This window comes from Aquarana catesbeiana, linkage group LG08, assembly GCF_042186555.1.
Source record: "Aquarana catesbeiana isolate 2022-GZ linkage group LG08, ASM4218655v1, whole genome shotgun sequence".
Taxonomy (NCBI): Eukaryota; Metazoa; Chordata; class Amphibia; order Anura; family Ranidae; genus Aquarana; species Aquarana catesbeiana.
The window spans coordinates 194,447,719-194,464,999 of NC_133331.1; the positions used below are offsets into that span (position 1 = coordinate 194,447,719).

Here is a 17,281-nt window from a genome sequence, read left to right on the forward strand (position 1 = left end):
CAAATGCTGCAACCTATGTCACCACCAAGTGCAGCAGCTTATGTCACCACCAAATGCTGCAGCCTATGTCACCACCAAATGCTGCAACTTATGTCACCACCAAATGCTGCAGCTTATGTCACCACCAAATGCTGCAGCCTATCTCACCATCAAATGCTGCAACTTATGTCACCACCAAGTGCAGCAGCTTATGTCACCACCAAATGCTGCAGCTTATGTCACCACCAAATGCTGCAGCCTATCTCACCATCAAATGCTGCAACTTATGTCACCACCAAGTGCAGCAGCTTATGTCACCACCAAATGCTGCAGCTTATGTCACCACCAAATGCTGCAGCTTATGTCACCACCAAATGCTGCAGCCTATCTCACCATCAAATGCTGCAACTTATGTCACCACCAAATGCAGCAGCTTATGTCACCACCAAATGCTGCAGCTTACACCAAATGCAGCAGCCTGTGTCACCACCAAAGCAGGCGAATATAAGAAACGCACATGAATATAAGAAAAGCACACAAATATAAGAAAACCACACAAATATAAGAAAAGCACACAAATATAAGAAAAGCACACTGATAAAAACTGGCTCATGTGCGCCCAGCCTGAAGGGGTGTGAACTAGACTTAGGCAATTGGGAAAAACTGAACATTTGGCTCTATGATGTTGTCATGAGCCTCCTCATAATACAGGGCCAGGGTGTAAGTCCACTGTCCTGTCTCTCTGGTGGTAGAAATATGTCGCATAGGTGTTGCTGCGCCTCTGGCTCTATGACGTTGTTATGAGCCTCTTCATGGTACATCGGCCATGGTGTAAAGAGATTCTCCTGGCTGTATGCCGTTGGGAAGAAGTCCTGTGGTGGCTCCTGAATCTGACTAACTCTCTTGCAGCCAAAGTCATAGATATTATTCTGCTCCTCTGGCTCTATGAGGTTGTTATGAGCTTCTTCATGGTACATCGGCCACGGTGTAAAGAGATTCTCCTGGTTGTATGCCATTGGGAAGAAGTCCTGAGGTGGCTGCTGAATCTGACTAACTCTCTTGTAGCCAAAGTCATAGATATTATTAGGCTCCTCAGGCTCTTTTGGGTTCTTATGAGCCTCCTCGTAATGCATTGGCCAGGGTGTGAAGAGATTCTCCTGTCTGACCGCTGGTGGTGGCTGATAAACGACCATTAGCTCTGCCAATTGTTGAAGAGCATCTTTATAATGGTTCTCCATTGGAGTCGGTACTGGTCTCTGGATCTTCAATGATAATATTGGATCCCAGTCCATTGGTTCCTCCCTCTGAAGCTCACTCTCATCACTACAGTCAGCGAAATTAGGCTTCTCTGGCGATGATGGTGGAGGTGAAAATAACTCCATTGGTGACATCATCAAACTGTCGCTCATGTATGAAAAGCCTGTGAAATACTCCTGCTCATATGGTGATATTGGAGCCTCCCGGTCCAGGGTTTTGATAAATTCATTCAATGGCATGCTGTTATTTGATGGTTCCTCATAAATCTAGAAAGAGAAAAAGACATTCATTACTATTTCTAATTGATACAGAGAATGGTAACAAAGTATGGTGAACCCCACCCCCGAGGTGCAGCAGATTTCACCAAGCACGCTCCTTCCACCCTAGCTCCCTCTAGTGGTCAGATGACATACACAATAATCATCTCCAATACTAAACAGAAATCATTCAGACCAGGCCGTATGATTGTATAGTGATCACAAATTCATATACACTGGTCTGAAAAGTCTGGTAAAACAAATGTCTTAGATGGGGAAGAGCCTGCTGCTGAAAATCTCCCCTCCCCCTCCAATGTGTTTGGACTCCATTATCTGTATACTTACTGGTTCAGATTCAGGTGGCTCGTCTGACTTTCTTCCCTCTAACTCTGCCCAGTCGATAGTCTTGAAGAACGGATGGCTCCTGATGTCACTGACTAGATGGTTTCGGCCCTCTTGGTCTTTCCACAGAAGCTGTAATGAAGAATGAAATATATGAGAATGAAATATAAAGAGATGCTGCATGACCAATAACAATATCTGAGCAATAGAGGAGCTGAGGCTCTCTGTAACTTACCCTAACTAAGAGGTTATGGAGGTCAGGGTCCATACCCTCCTCAAAATCGGGCTCCATATAAATCATTTTCATCTTTATTTGTTCCCAGTCGTCAGTACTGGTGATGAAGGGATGTTTGCCAAACGCCATCTCGTATACTATAACTCCAAGGGAGAAATAGTCAACCATGCTGAAATAATCCATTTCTTGCAAGACCTGAAGAAACATAAGAGAAAAAGGGATGAGCACATTGTCAGACCAGGCAGAGGACAGAGATGATAACATAGTGACATATGTGATGTATAAAGCTCATGCATGACTAAAATTGCAATGAAACGGCATCAAACTGAAGTGGAGCTTGCGAATATTGGAGGTGGGGCTTAAAGGGCAAGAATAGTCAAAACCTTTTTTTTTTTTTAAACGTTGGATAGAATAGAAAGGGGTTAAACAGTCTAGGGCTTTGCCTAGAGGTGCCCTTTAATTGCCCCATTTAAAGTAGGTGGATGAAGGTATACTGACCCCAATAGCTCAATGTTCACAAGCGCTCCCCATGTTAAAGAGGAGAAGGGAAACAGTGGGTGAGCAGTTACTGGAGGTTTTACCGCATTCATATGTGTGAAATGGGCCAGGCAGATGAATCCATCTACACTCAGCCTCAATGTCCCCTACAAAGAAGCCCCAACACTGCTCCATGACTCAGAACTTCCCAGCTTTTGTTGGGGATATTGTTCTGGCCTGGAAACCCACTAAAAGCAACCGGGGGCACCAGTGGAAACATTCTCCATTTAGTGGAAGTGGAGCACCCCTTTATCTCTTCTCTATATCCAATCATAATAATTGGTATATCTTGATAAATGTTATAATTAAGTCTGATATCGGGTTCATACTTACTTCTGGGGCCATGTAGATTGGTGTCCCTACAATTCCGTTAGTTCTCTTAGACTCGGTGACTCCCTTCGCTGACAATCCAAAATCCGCAACTCTGGCGTGGCCATCTTCGTCTAAGAGGATGTTTTCCGGCTTCAGATCTCTGTGAACGATCTCTCTGGCGTGCAGGAATTGCAGGCAGCAAATAATTTCCGCTGTTAGGTTTCTGATGGAGAAAGAAATACATGGATTAGCATCAAAAATCATCACAGATCAGTTAATGGTAAAGATAAAGTAACTTCTCCCTATAGTACATAGGGGTATAGATGGACGGGATCAGCTGGAGGGGCCTGGCTAGGTCACTGCCTGTCCTCAGTGGTCAGCCTCCCCCGACTCCAAAGTGACCCCGACATCAAACTTACCTTAAGATGTCCAGCGGAAATGGAGCTGAATATCTTATGAATTCGGCGAGATCTCCTTCGCTCAGATACTCCATAACAAAGGCCAGATGATTCTGTGAAAATAAGAAAAACAGGTTACGTTATAGACATTGAAGTTTTCACTTTGTGAAGGAATATATGAAGACCCGCACACCAGCAGAGAGTGCAGTGTGGCATCTTAACTAAATGCTTCCTTGGGGGGAACTCTGGAAAACCGGACAGAGAAGAATAGTAGACCGCCATTGCTGGATGATCATTACCACAATACTAGTTTTGTCTGGTTATTATGGTGGCCCAATGGCTTCTATATTTTGGCTTCCCATCCTGGAAGATGTATGTCAATCAGGAGTCCTGACTTCTCCTGTCTAGCCAGTTGTAGACGTGTTCTGACTCAGTGACTCAAAGTTTTAAGGCCAGAGACAGCCAGGAAACTAGTAATGTCTAAAGTCAGTAATGGCAGCCTCTCAGTATATGGTTTCTTGAAGGAAAGCCTCTACTCTGTACAGTTTGTGTCACAAAGCTCCAGCCTTGTAGGAAGCACTCTAGAGACTTCTTCTCTCACCTTTACTGCATTACCCTGATCTACAGCCAGAACACTCAGAAGAGCCTGATGTGGGACACAAGTGAAGCTTTCTTCTGCCTCCTCCAATTTAGTACTTAGTGGCTGAAGGACTAGATGACAGGTCTGAACATTGTCATCTCATGGTGCAGGGGGATGCTTAGCCTTGTGTAAGTTTTGACTCCCAAAAAAGTCACCATTTGCATAACTATTGTAGGGGGTCTGGATCAATAGTGGAGCGCAGTACAGGAAAGAGAAGAAGAAATTGGGAGATTAAAATACTTACCTTTGTTTGGAAAGATCCATATATATGGGTGATGTATGGGCACTCTCTGCCTTCTTCCAGAATACATCTTTCTGTGAGCGCAAGAGAGGGTCCAGATCTCAGTAGTTTTCTCTTTGAGATGAACTTCACCGCCAGCTTTTGGTCAGTGGCTGGATGGGTGGCCAACACCACTTTCCCAAAGCTCCCCTCTCCAAGAACCTTATGGAAGGTGAAGGTTTCGACATATAGTTTCCTGATACTGGGTGGGACCAGTTCAGATGTCTTCTTGTTCATGGTGGGGATGGATGGAGGTGGACCCTGCACAGGCAATGAAGGGACCAGAGGTGGTGATTCACTCATTTTGCAGTTTGATGGTTCTTTTTGCTTTATGAAGTCGGCAAATGCTGCCCAACATTTGTTTTCAACCTCATCATTAGAAGGAGTGAGTGAATTTTGCTGGTTCTCATTAACTGTATCCAGTTTCATCTCACTGGTGGATGGAGCCTGTGGGTTTTCACCCTCCACGATCTCTGAAGAGATGATACTTTGCTGGTCCTCCATTGCTGTGTCCAATTTAATTATACTCTCACTGGTGGTGGTAGCCAATGGAGTATCCTCACTGTCCTTTGTGGATGGGATGACTGGATATTGATGGCCTTCCACAGTCAGAGATACTATGGTTGCCTCATCCTCATCCTCACTGGTGGATGGAACCAGTGCAGTTTGCTCACCCTCGATGGTAGATGGGGAGACTGCACTTGGTTGGTCCTCCACAGTCATAGCCGGTGTTGCCTCATCCTGACTGGTGGATGGAACCAGTGCAGTTTGCTCACCCTCGATGGTAGATGGGGAGACTGCACTTGGTTGGTCCTCCACAGTCATAACCGGTGTTGCCTCATCCTCACTGGCGGATGGAACCAGTGGGTTGTTCTCCCCCTCCAAGGTGGGGGAGGTGACACTGGGAGATGATGGATCATATTCTCCTGGAGAGAGAAAAAAAAACAACATTTAATTCTTTCTGTTTTATAATATACAAATCTGAGGACATTAAAATATATTTTCTTGTTCTGTAATGATGCTTCCTCTCAATTCATTTTCATTATTCTGATAAATCCTAAATAATAATGATCCCAGTATTCTGTATTTATTCTCTATATTATTACATTAGTTATGCAGCAAGGGTGCGATCTGAACTTTTCTCATGCTCTACAGTCACATAGTCAGACATATAGATATATCTATATCATATATATATATATACTGTATGTGCTTCTATATATATATAAATATATATATATATATATATATATATATATATATATATATATATATATATATATATATATATATATATATATATATGTGTGTGTGTGTGTATGTATGTGTGTATATATATATATGTATGTATGTATGTATATATATATATATATATATATATATATATGTATATATGTATGTATGTATGTATGTATATATATATATATATATATATATGTATGTGTGTGTATGTATGTATGTATGTATATATACACTTTGCTTTTACATTTATAATTCAAAATTGTGATGGGTCTGTTGTGTGTTCTCCTTCATATTGGGCAGCCAATGAGATTGGGGCATTCCTCCCTCACACCTGATTCATGTCTCCAGCTGGCCAACTGCCATCTGAGCAGATCGGCCAACTGCCATCTGAAGGAGTGAGCTGAGATTAGATTTGATTATATATATATAATATATATATATATGTGTGTATATGTGTATATATATATATATATATATATATATATATATATATGTGTATGTATATCCAGTTTCTTGAATGAAATCCTAAATACCTTCTGGGTGTCTCTGTCGGGATTTTAGATGAATACAGGGGCAGATGGTGTTAAGAACTGCCCTGAACCCCCGCCTGATACCCTTACACACCCCCCTACGAGGGGCTTTGGGCTGTGCGGGGGGCTGGTTTTCTGATGGTAAGGTTGCAACCATTTTTGATTGCATATTTGGATCTCCTTTGATGATAAACAGAAGATCCGCTGACTTAATCGCACTTCTGTCACTATGAAAACGAGCCAATTATAAAATAATAAGCGACGTGTCTCAGAGCAACAGATCTCACGTCCTTTCCCTACAAGAGAAATTCTGTGAGTGAGCCCAACTGCCGCCAGAGCTCCTGATATCAGGATCGTGACATCATCAATGACATCATCAATGACCATATATGGGCATGTCACATGGCCTCTTTTTTTTTCCACCTGACAAGTTAACCCTTCGCTGCCCAGGGACAGTTTTGACATTTCTCACACACATTAAAATAAACATGTTTTTTAGCTAGAAAAATGTCTTATGATAATAATTATTATTATAATTTTTATAAAATATAAAATATGAGGTTGAGATCAGTAAATAGATACCCAAAAAGACAAGATTTAATAATTTTTTATTTATTTTTTTCTAACTGAAAAACTGACATATGTATACACGGTCATGTCACATGAGCTTTTTTTTTTTTTTTTTTTTTTCTAACTGACAAAAAATTCAAATTTGTAAACCTGTTAACCCTTCGCTGCCAGGGACAGTTTTGACATTTCTCACACACTTGTTACAATAAAGATGTTTTTTAGCTAGAAAAATGGCTTCTAATAGCCAAACATGATATATTTTCTGAAAGCAGCGACCCTGGAGAATTAAATGGTGGTTGTTGCCCTATTTTATGTCACACGATATTCGCGCAGCTGTTTATGAAATGCAAATTTTCAGGGAAAAAATACACTTAAATGCATTTTAGCGCACACAAACACCACATAATACCTAGTTTTTTTTTTAAAACATGAGGTTGAGATGAGTAGATACCCAAAAAGTCAAGATATTAATATTTTTTTTTTCTTTCTAACTGACAAACAATTCAAATATGTAGATGGCCATGTCACATGACTTTTTTTTTTTTCTAACTGACAAAAAATTTAAATTTGTAAATCTGTTAACCTTTCACTGCCAGAGACAGTTTTGACATTTCTCACACACTTGTTACAATAAACATGTTTTTTAGCTATTTAAATGGCTTATAATAGCCAAATATGAAATATTTTCTGAAAGCATTATAATTGAATGAAATCCTACATACCTTCTGGGTGTCTCTGTCGGGATTTTAGATGAATACAGGGGCAGATGGTATTAAGAACTGCCCTGAACCCCCGCCTGATACCCTTACACACCCCCCTACGAGGGGCTTTGGGCTGTGCGGGGGGCTGGTTTTCTGATGGTAAGGTTGCAACCATTTTTGATTGCATATTTGGATCTCCTTTGATGATAAACAGAAGATCCGCTGACTTAATCGCACTTCTGTCACTATGAAAACGAGCCAATTATAAAATAATAAGCAACGTGTCTCAGAGCAACAGATCTCACGTCCTTTCCCTACAAGAGAAATTCTGTGAGTGAGCCCAACTGCCACCAGAGCTCCTTATGTCAGGAATGTGACATCATCAATGACATCATCAATGACCATATATGGGCATGTCACATGGCCTCTTTTTTTTTCCACCTGACAAGTTAACCCTTCGCTGCCCAGAGACAATTTTGACACTTCTCACACACATTAAATGGGCATGTGACATGCCCATATATGGGCATGTCACATGGCCTCTTTTTTTTTCCACCTGACAAGTTTACCCTTCGCTGCCCAGAGACATTTTTGACACTTCTCACACACATTAAAATAAACATGTTTTTTAGCTAGAAAAATGTCTTATGATAATAATTATTATTATAATTTTTATAAAATATAAAATATGAGGTTGAGATGAGTAAATAGATACCCAAAAAGACAAGATGTAATCATTTTTTATTTATTTTTTTCTAACTGAAAAACTGACATATGTATACACGGTCATGTCACATGAGATTTTTTTTTTTTTCTAACACAAAAAATTCAAATTTGTAAACCTGTTAACCCTTCGCTGCCAGAGACAGTTTTGACATTTCTCACACACTTGTTACAATAAAGATGTTTTTTAGCTAGAAAAATGGCTTATAATAGCCAAACATGATATATTTTCTGAAAGGAGCGACCCTGGAGAATTAAATGTTGGTTGTTGCCATATTTTACGTCACACGATATTCGTGCAGCTGTTTATTAAATGCAAATTTTCAGGGAAAAAAAATACACAAATGCATTTTTTTTTTAACAGTAAAGACACAAATGCATTTTAGTGCACACAAACACCATATAATACCTACTTTTTTTTTTTTTAAATATAAGACATGAGGTTAAGATGAGTAAATAGATACCCAAAAAAGTCAAGATTTAATAATTGTGCACATCTGAGAAACAATTTATTTTTATTTTATTTCATTTAAATATATATTTTTTACACTTTTCAATTATTTTTTTTTTTAAATTCAACTTTATCGATACAAAAACAAAAAAAAATAAGGTTTTGACCAAAAATACACTTTATTGATTACAGGTGCCTGTCAAAAATCTAGAATATCCTCAAAAAGTTAATTTATTTCAGTAATTCAATTCAAAAAGTGAAACTCATATATTTTATATAAATGTCTTACACACAGACTGTGTTATATTTCAAGCATTTCTTTCTTTTAATTTTCATGATAATGATCAATAAAAAAAAAGAAAGGATTTTTAATACAGAAATGTTGGCTTAGTGCAAATTCTGTCCATGTACAGTATAGTATAGTAACTCCCAGCATGTCCCCATAGACCTCTATGGAGGATTCTTTGTATGAACTACAAGTCCCAACATGTCCCCATAGACCTCTATGGAGGATTCTCTGTATGAACTACAAGTCCCAGCATGTCCCCATAGACCTCTACGGAGGATTGTCTGTATGAACTACAAGTCCCAGCATGTCCCCATAGACCTCTATGGAGGATTCTCTGTATGAACTACATGTCCCAGCATTTCCCCATAGACCTCTATGGAGGATTCTCTGTATGAACTACATGTCCCAGCATGTCCCCCATAAAGCTCTATGGAGGATTCTCTGTGTATGAACTACATGTCCCAGCATGTCCCCATAGACTTCTATGGTGGATTCTCTGTGTATGAACTACATGTCCCAGCATGTCCCCATAGATCTCTATGGAGGATTCTCTGTATGAACTACAAGTCCCAGCATGTCCCCATAGACCTCTACGGAGGATTGTCTGTATGAACTACAAGTCCCAGCATGTCCCCATAGACCTCTATGGAGGATTCTTTGTATGAACTACAAGTCCCAGCATGTCCCCATAGACCTCTATGGAGGATTCTTTGTATGAACTACAAGTCCCAGCATGTCCCCATAGACCTCTATGGAGGATTCTCTGTATGAACTACAAGTCCCAGCATGTCCCCATAGATCTCTATGGAGGATTCTCTGTGCCTTGCAAAAGTATTCACCCCCTTGGCTTTTTACCTATTTTTTTACATTACAGCTTTTAGCTCAATGTTTTTTTTAATATGAATTATATGTGATGGATCAGAACACAATAGTCTAAGTTGGTGAAGTAAAATTAGAAAAATATATACATAAAACTATTTTTCAGAAATAAAAAACGGATAATTGTCATGTGCGTATGTATTCACCCCCTTTGTTATGGAGCCAATAAAAAGCTCTGGTGCAACCAATTACCTTCAGAAGTCACATAATTAGTGAAATGATGTCCACCTGTGTGCAATCTAAGTGTCACATGACCTGTCATTACATAGACACACTTTTCTGAAAGGCCCCAGAGGCTGCAACACCTAAACAAGAGGCACCACTAACCAAACACTGCCATGAAGACCAAGGAACTCTCCAAACAAGTAAGGGACAATGTTGTTGAGAAGTACAAGTCAGGGTTAGGTTATAAAAAAATATCCAAATCTTAGATGATCCCTAGGAGCACCATCAAATCTATCATAACCAAATGGAAAGAACATGGCACAACAGCCAACCTGCCAAGAGACGGCCGCACACCAAAACTCACGGACCGGGCAAGGAGGGCATTAATCAGAGAGGCAGCACAGAGACCTAAGGTAACCCTGGAGGAGCTGCAGAGTTCCACAGCAGAGACTGGAGTATCTGTACATAGGACCACAATAAGCCGTACGCTCCATAGAGTTGGGCTTTATGGCAGAGTGGCCAGAAGAAAGACATTACTTTCAGCAAAAAACTAAATGGCACGTTTTGAGTTTGGGAAAAGGCATGTGGGAGACTCCCAAAATGTATGGAGGAAGGTGCTCTGGTCTGATGAGACTAAAACTGAACTTTTTGGCCACCAGAGAAAACGCTATGTCTGGGGCAAACCCAACACATCACATCACCCAAAGAATACCATGCCCACTGTGAAACGTGGTGGCAGCATCATGCTGGGGGGATGTTTTTCAGCAGTCGGGACTGGGAAACTGGTCAGAGTGGAGGGAAAGATAGATGGTGCTAAATACAAGGATATTCTTGAACAAAACCTGTAGCACTCTTTGTGTGATTTGAGGCTAGGACGGAGGTTCACCTTCCAGCAGGACAATGACCCCAAACACACTGCTAAAGCAACACTTGAGTGGTTTAAGGGGAAACATGTAAATGTGTTGGAATGGCCTAGTCAAAGCCCAGACCTCAATCCAATAGAAAATCTGTGGTCAGACTTAAAGATTGCTGTTCACAAGCGCAAAACCATCCAACTTGAAGGAGCTGGAGCAGTTTTGTAGGAGGAATGGGTAAAAATCCCAGTGGTAAGATGTGGCAAGTTCATAGAGACTTATCCAAAGCGACTTGGAGCTGTGATAGGTGGCTCTACAAAGTATTGACTTTAGGGGGGTGAATAGTTTTGCACATTGACTTTTTCTGCTATTTTGTCCTATTTGTTGTTTGCTTCACAATAAAAAATTTTTTAAAAATCTTCCAAGTTGTGGGCATGTTCTGTAAATGAAATGATGCAAATCCTCAAACAATCCATGTTAATTCCAGGTTGTGAGGCAACAAAACAGGAAAAATGCAAAGGGGGGTGAATACTTTTGCAAGGCACTGTATGTACTTCATTGCCAAGAAGACTGTACTTCTGTCTTGGAAAGGAACTACTCGTCCTACTCTGACCACCTGGCCTCAACTGATAAATGATAGTCCGCCTTTGTATAAGCTTATTATTGGACTTAGGAAGAAACCTCATCTCTTGGATGAACTATGACATAAATGGGTGTCCAGCCCCATTCCCCTGACAATGCTAGACCCAGAAATTAGTGTGACCCCCCCCTTTATTTACCTTTTGTTACTTCTGACATTGTAGTGCTACTTTGATTTGCTATTACCTCTTTCATTCATACATATAATTGTCATTGTGGTTTTTTCCAGAGGAATGCTTTCATGCCAACCTACATACACTATATTACCAAAAGTATTGGGACGCCTGCCTTTACACACGCACATGAACTTCAACGGCCTCCCAGTCTCAGTCCATAGGGTTCAATATTGGGTTGGCTCCGCCCTTTGGAGCTATAACAACTTCCAGCGTCCGATCTTCCATCACCGAGTGCAATGCACGCCGCAACCGGACTCAGAGCGGAGGAGGCGTGTCCTCTGGTGTCACACTTCTCTGTCTGCCAATCCAATGGATGGGTCTGTGTTTGGTGGTTGCCAGGAGAACGGTAATTACCTGACTGCATTGTGCCAAGTGTAAGGATTGGTGGGGGGGATTATGGTGGGGGGGTTGTTTTTTTAGGGGTTGGGCTTGGCCCCTTAGTTCCAGTGAAGATGTCAGCATACCAAGACACCAATAACAGGACATGGAGGTCCCCCCCAAAATACTTTCCACCCGTGTGTGTGTGTGTGTATATATATATATATATATATATATCCCAGTCTTAGTCCGTAAGGTTCAATATTGAGTTGGCTCCGCCCTTTGCAGCTATAACAGCTTCAACTCTTCTGGGAAGGTTACCCACTAGGTTTAGGAGGGTGTCTATGGGAATGTTTGACCATTCTTCCAGAAGTGCATTTGTGAGGTCAGGCACTGATGTTGGATGAGAAGGCCTGGCTCACAGTCTCCGCTCTAATTCATCCTAAAGGTGTTCTGTCAGGTTGAAGTCAGGCCTCTGTGCAGGCCAGTCAAGTTCCTCCACCCAAAACTTGCTCATCTATGTCCTAATGGATCTTGCTTTGTACACTGATCCAAATCATTTGGTGGAGGGGGGATTATGGTGTTGGGGTTGTTTTTCAGGGGTTGGGCTTGGCCCCTTAGTTCCAGTGAAGGGAACTCTTAGGATGTCAGCATACCAAGACATTTTGGACAATTTCATGCTCCCAACTTTGTGGGAACAGTTTGGGGATGGCCCCTTCCTGTTCCATCATGACTGCGCACCAGTGCACAAAGCAAGGTCCATAAAGACATGGATTAGTGATTTTGGGGTGGAGGTACTTGTCTGGCTTGCACAGAGTCCTGACCTCAACCCGATAGAACACCTTTGGGATGAATTAGAGCGGAGACTGCGAGCCAGGCCTTCTCGTCCACCTGCCCTCTATTTATCCATTAGAATGCATGTGCTTCCACTGTTGGAGACGCTCATAAATTTGCAAGGGTTAGGACTGCAGGTGATACAGGGTGTCGTGAAGGGGCCCTGCAGCTTATGCCTGCATTTGCAAATGTGTGCTAATAACTAAACCCCTATTTTTAACGCAGACTGTTAGACAGGTTCATTCAGTCGGTAAGCAGACTAGTTGGCGAGTTGAGCTGGGAATTTTCTCTGGTTTTGTCGTCCACATCAGTGTCTGACCTCACAAATTCAGGAAGAATGGTCAAACATTCCCATAGACACACTCCTAAACCTTGTGGACGGCCTTCCCAGAAGAGTTGAAGCTTTTATAGCTGCAAAGGGCTGGGCCAACTCAATATTGAACCCTACAGACTAAGACTTGGATGCCATTAAAGGTCATGTGCGTGTAAAGGCAGGTGTCCCAATACTTTTGGTAATATAGTGTATATTCCTAAGGAGAGTCTAGCAGGAGGGGCATCCTTCCTGCTTCATCCCTTCATCATCAACATGCTAATTAAAAATTTTCAATAAAACTTTTTGATTTTCATTACATACCCTTATATAGACTTGGTGACATTGCTTTCTTAGTTACATAGTTACATAGTAGGTGAGGTTGAAAAAAGACATAAGTCCATCAAGTCCAACCTATGTGTGTGATTAAATGTCAGTATTACATTACATATCCCTGTATGTTGCGGTCATTCAGGTGATTATCTAATAGTTTCTTGAAGCTTTCAATGCTCCCCGCTGAGACCACCGCCTGTGGAAGGGAATTCCACATCCTTGCCGCTCTTACAGTAAAGAACCCTCTACGTAGTTTAAGGTTAAACCTCTTTTCTTCTAATTGTAATGAGTGGCCACGAGTCTTATTAAACTCTCTTCTGCGAAAAAGTTTTATCCCTATTGTGGGGTCACCAGTACAGTATTTGTATATTGAAATCATATCCCCTCTCAAGCGTCTCTTCTCCAGAGAGAATAAGTTCAGTGCTCGCAACCTTTCCTCATAACTAATATCCTCCAGATCCTTTATTAGCTTTGTTGCCCTTCTTTGTACTCGCTCCATTTCCAGTACATCCTTCCTGAGGACTGGTGCCCAGAACTGGACAGCATTCTCCAGGTGCGGCTGGACCAGAGTCTTGTAGAGCGGGAGAATTATCGTTTTATCTCTGGAGTTGATCCCCCTTTTAATGCCAATATTCTGTTTGCTTTATTAGCAGCAGCTTGGCCTTGCATACCATTGCTGAGCCTATCATCTACTAGGACCCCCAGGTCCTTTTCCATCCTAGATTCCCCCAGAGGTTCTCCCCCCAGTGTATGTATTTTTTTTATTTTATTTATTTCAGGTACTTATATAGCGCCGTCAATTTTACGCAGCGCTTTACATATACATTGTACATTCACATCAGTCCCTACCCTCAAGGAGCTTACAATCTACGGTCCCTACCTCACATTCATGCATACTAGGGACAATTTAGACAGGATCCAATTAACCTACCATGTGTATAGATTGCATTCATATTTTTGCCACCCAAATGCATTATTTTACTTTTTTCTACATTGAACCTCATTTGCCATGTAGTCGCCCACCCCATTAATTTGTTCAGGTCTTTTTGCAAGGTTTCCACATCCTGCGGAGAAGTTATTGCCCTGCTTAGCTTAGTATTGTCCGCAAATACAGAGATTGAACTGTTTATCCCATCCTCCAGATCGTTTATGAACAAATTAAATAGGATTGGTCCCAGCACAGAACCCTGGGGAACCCCACTACCCACCCCTGACCATTCCGAGTACTCCCCATTTATCACCACCCTCTGAACTCGCCCTTGTAGCCAGTTTTCAATCCATGTACTCACCCTATGGTCCATGCCAACGGACCTTATTTTGTACAGTAAACGTTTATGGGGAACTGTGTCAAATGCTTTTGCAAAATCCAGATACACCACATCTACGGGCCTTCCTTTATCTAGATGGCAACTCACCTCCTTATAGAAGGTTAATAGATTGGTGTTAGGGAAATAATTTCACCATCTCAGACCGTCCTCGGGCATCAAGGTAATATTTATTGCATATGCAAGAGAAATGAATTACACGTTCATGCAGCCTTCATCATTTCTGAAGAGAATACTATGGTACATGTTTTTTATAAGCCCCCGACACCCCCCTTTCCTGTCTTAAAATGCCCAGTCTCATGTATTTTCAACTTTATTCTGGACACAACAGGAAAGGTGGAAGTGTCTGTTACAGACTGTTATCTGCATATAACAATGCTTACAGGATACTGACTTGAAAACTCCCCAGGTCAACACAAAAATTCAAAACTGCACATCTAAGCATATTATATTGCTGAGTATATATATATATATTGCTGACTCCATATTATCACTATAACTTATTTCTAGGCCATGATAATCAAAATGGCGTCTTTCATAACTGACATTTAAAGTATAATTTCTCTAACATCTCCCCCCTTTTATACTAATAATGTCAATAATTCAAATTTCCAGGTTTTTCATTTTACCAGGTATTATCATTTAGACAGATAAGTCCTTAGCGAGAGTTGTAAATTCATCATCAAGTTCCGAGTATAGTTCCGTGTCGCTCTGGAGGAGCATAGTTTTTGTTAAAGATGTGTCAATCAGTCTTTGAAGAATTCCCCTAATACAGGGAATGCAGCAACATCCACACAATGTAAGAACTGCGGCTGCCATGACAATAGAGATAAGCAAACTTTTTGCAAGATCACCCCATTTACCAAACCATTTTCCGAAAAGTCCTGTCAGGGGGTTCTCTACACCAGAGTTCTCAGCTAATTCTTCGGATAGCATTTGTAGGCCTTGTAAGGCTTTGGTGATACTTCCATCAGGTGCCGTATTGTTTGGAATAAAAGTGCAGCAGAAGGTGCCGAACATTTTGCATACCCCGCCCCTTTCTGCCAGCAACATATCCAACGCTATACGGTTCTGCCACGCTGTCAAAGAGGTGGCGTCCAATTGTGCTGCTATACCTTTGATAGCATCTCTGGTGTAATTCACAAACCTCTGCTGGTTGTAGTAGATGTAGTTTATCCAGTCGACGTTCTTGTTGGGCTGGACCCATATGAAGAGTGAGGTGAGTCCAGCTGTTATTTGATTCTGCGCTTTAATTTCATCTGGAACTCCTCGTGGAACACCTATATACACTCGATTGTCAAATGATCCTTGTGGTGTTTCTCGCTTAATACGTTTAAAAAAAAAAGTATTTACCTGGTAGTTTCATTGATTCATTACTCATGGGAACTATATAAAAGGGAAGCAGCAATCGGGTAAGGGCACAACTACCCTCCCATCTAGGTGGCAGTCTGGGCCTTAGTCTCTTATCTCCACACAAACACCAAACATCAGCCAATTGCTGTTTCTGTTCCTGAAACCATTTTAGTTCATACTTAATGTCTGTAGTAAGGGTTGTAATTGCACAGTATTCAGGGGACAGGGTGCCAACATTTGTACCATTACTATTTTTAGAAAAACAAGTAAAATTTCCTGGTAATGCCTGTACTGATGGGGGTATACTTTGCATCATAGTCTTAGGATAGCTCTTTTCTCATCTACACATTCTGACCCAGTTATATTTTATGAGAACATTCTTATTATACAAGTCAAGTCTATTTCCTCTTTAGGGAGAGGAACGGTGGCTAGTTATTGAATATAATAAGGTTTACCATACAACATTTCATACGGTGTTAGTCCTTTAGCAGTAGGGGTAATTCTTATACTCAACAATGCCATTGGCAAACACTAAACCCATTTATTTTTCCCTGTTTCCTTCAACAATTTTCTTAGTTTATTCTTTAAAGTACCATTGTGTCTCTCCACTGTGCCCACAGATTGTGGGTGGTAGACACAGTGGTTTTTTTAGGTCAATATTGTACCATTTACCAATTTGTTGTATTGTTCGGTTTACAAAATGGGAGCCATTGTCACTGTAAATCACAGAGGGAATCCCATGAAGTGGAATCACCTCTTTAATAAGTACTTTGGCTACTGACTGCCCATTTGGGTGTGCCATAGGAAAAGCTTCCGCCCACTTTATAAACAACAATAATCATAAAATCCATGCATATCGTGTGAAAGGGATAAGAGGGTTGTGGGAAATGACCTCTTAAGGGTCTTAGGGCACCTTGAGCATGGTATCTGTTACAAAGCGGACATGTGAGGCATAAATCTCTAGAGTCATTCGTAAACCCATATGTTGTGAACACCTTATTGATCACCTGCACCATCCCTCCTTTTGAGATATGGGCTTGCCCATGGCTCAATAACGCAGCATATCTAAATAGTGATGTAGGTAAGATGGGTTTACCTTCTGTACTTGTGTATATACCATTGACCAGTGTTGCCCCTTTAGATAACCACTTTTGTTTTTCACCTGCCGGTGATGTTTTCTGCATTTCTGATAACCATGTTTTATCAATAGCTTTCCGTACCTCACCATTCTCTTGGGGACCTGTATAGTATATGTGTGTTTTTTGCGGTCCTGTAGTAGCTTCCCTTGCGGTCTTGTCTGTTAGTGCATTCCCTAGAGCAATTGGATCTGTTCCCTTTCTGTGTGCTGTACA

The 17,281-nt window shown here is 41.1% G+C and overlaps 1 protein-coding gene across 1 annotated transcript; it reads right to left on the reverse strand.

Annotated features, from left to right (window-relative positions):
- Positions 1 to 374: 374 nt before the first annotated feature.
- On the reverse strand, positions 375 to 3,435 carry LOC141106202 (uncharacterized). Its single transcript, XM_073596750.1, has 3 exons — positions 3,339 to 3,435; positions 1,839 to 3,142; positions 375 to 1,502 (listed from the first exon to the last, which is right to left on the reverse strand). The coding sequence occupies exons 2-3, from the start codon at positions 2,016 to 2,018 to the stop codon at positions 657 to 659; spliced, it is 1,026 nt and encodes a 341-aa protein (XP_073452851.1). The 5' UTR covers positions 2,019 to 3,142; positions 3,339 to 3,435; the 3' UTR covers positions 375 to 656.
- Positions 3,436 to 17,281: the final 13,846 nt, after the last annotated feature.

Excerpts from the sequence above, each read along its gene's own strand:
- LOC141106202 (XM_073596750.1), bottom strand. The coding sequence starts at position 2,018 with ATGCAGCATCTCTTTATATTTCATTCTCATATATTTCATTCTTCATTA. Across the intron at positions 1,503-1,838 it reads AGCCACCTGAATCTGAACCA|ATTTATGAGGAACCATCAAA; the intron begins GTAAGTATACAG and ends TTCTCTTTCTAG.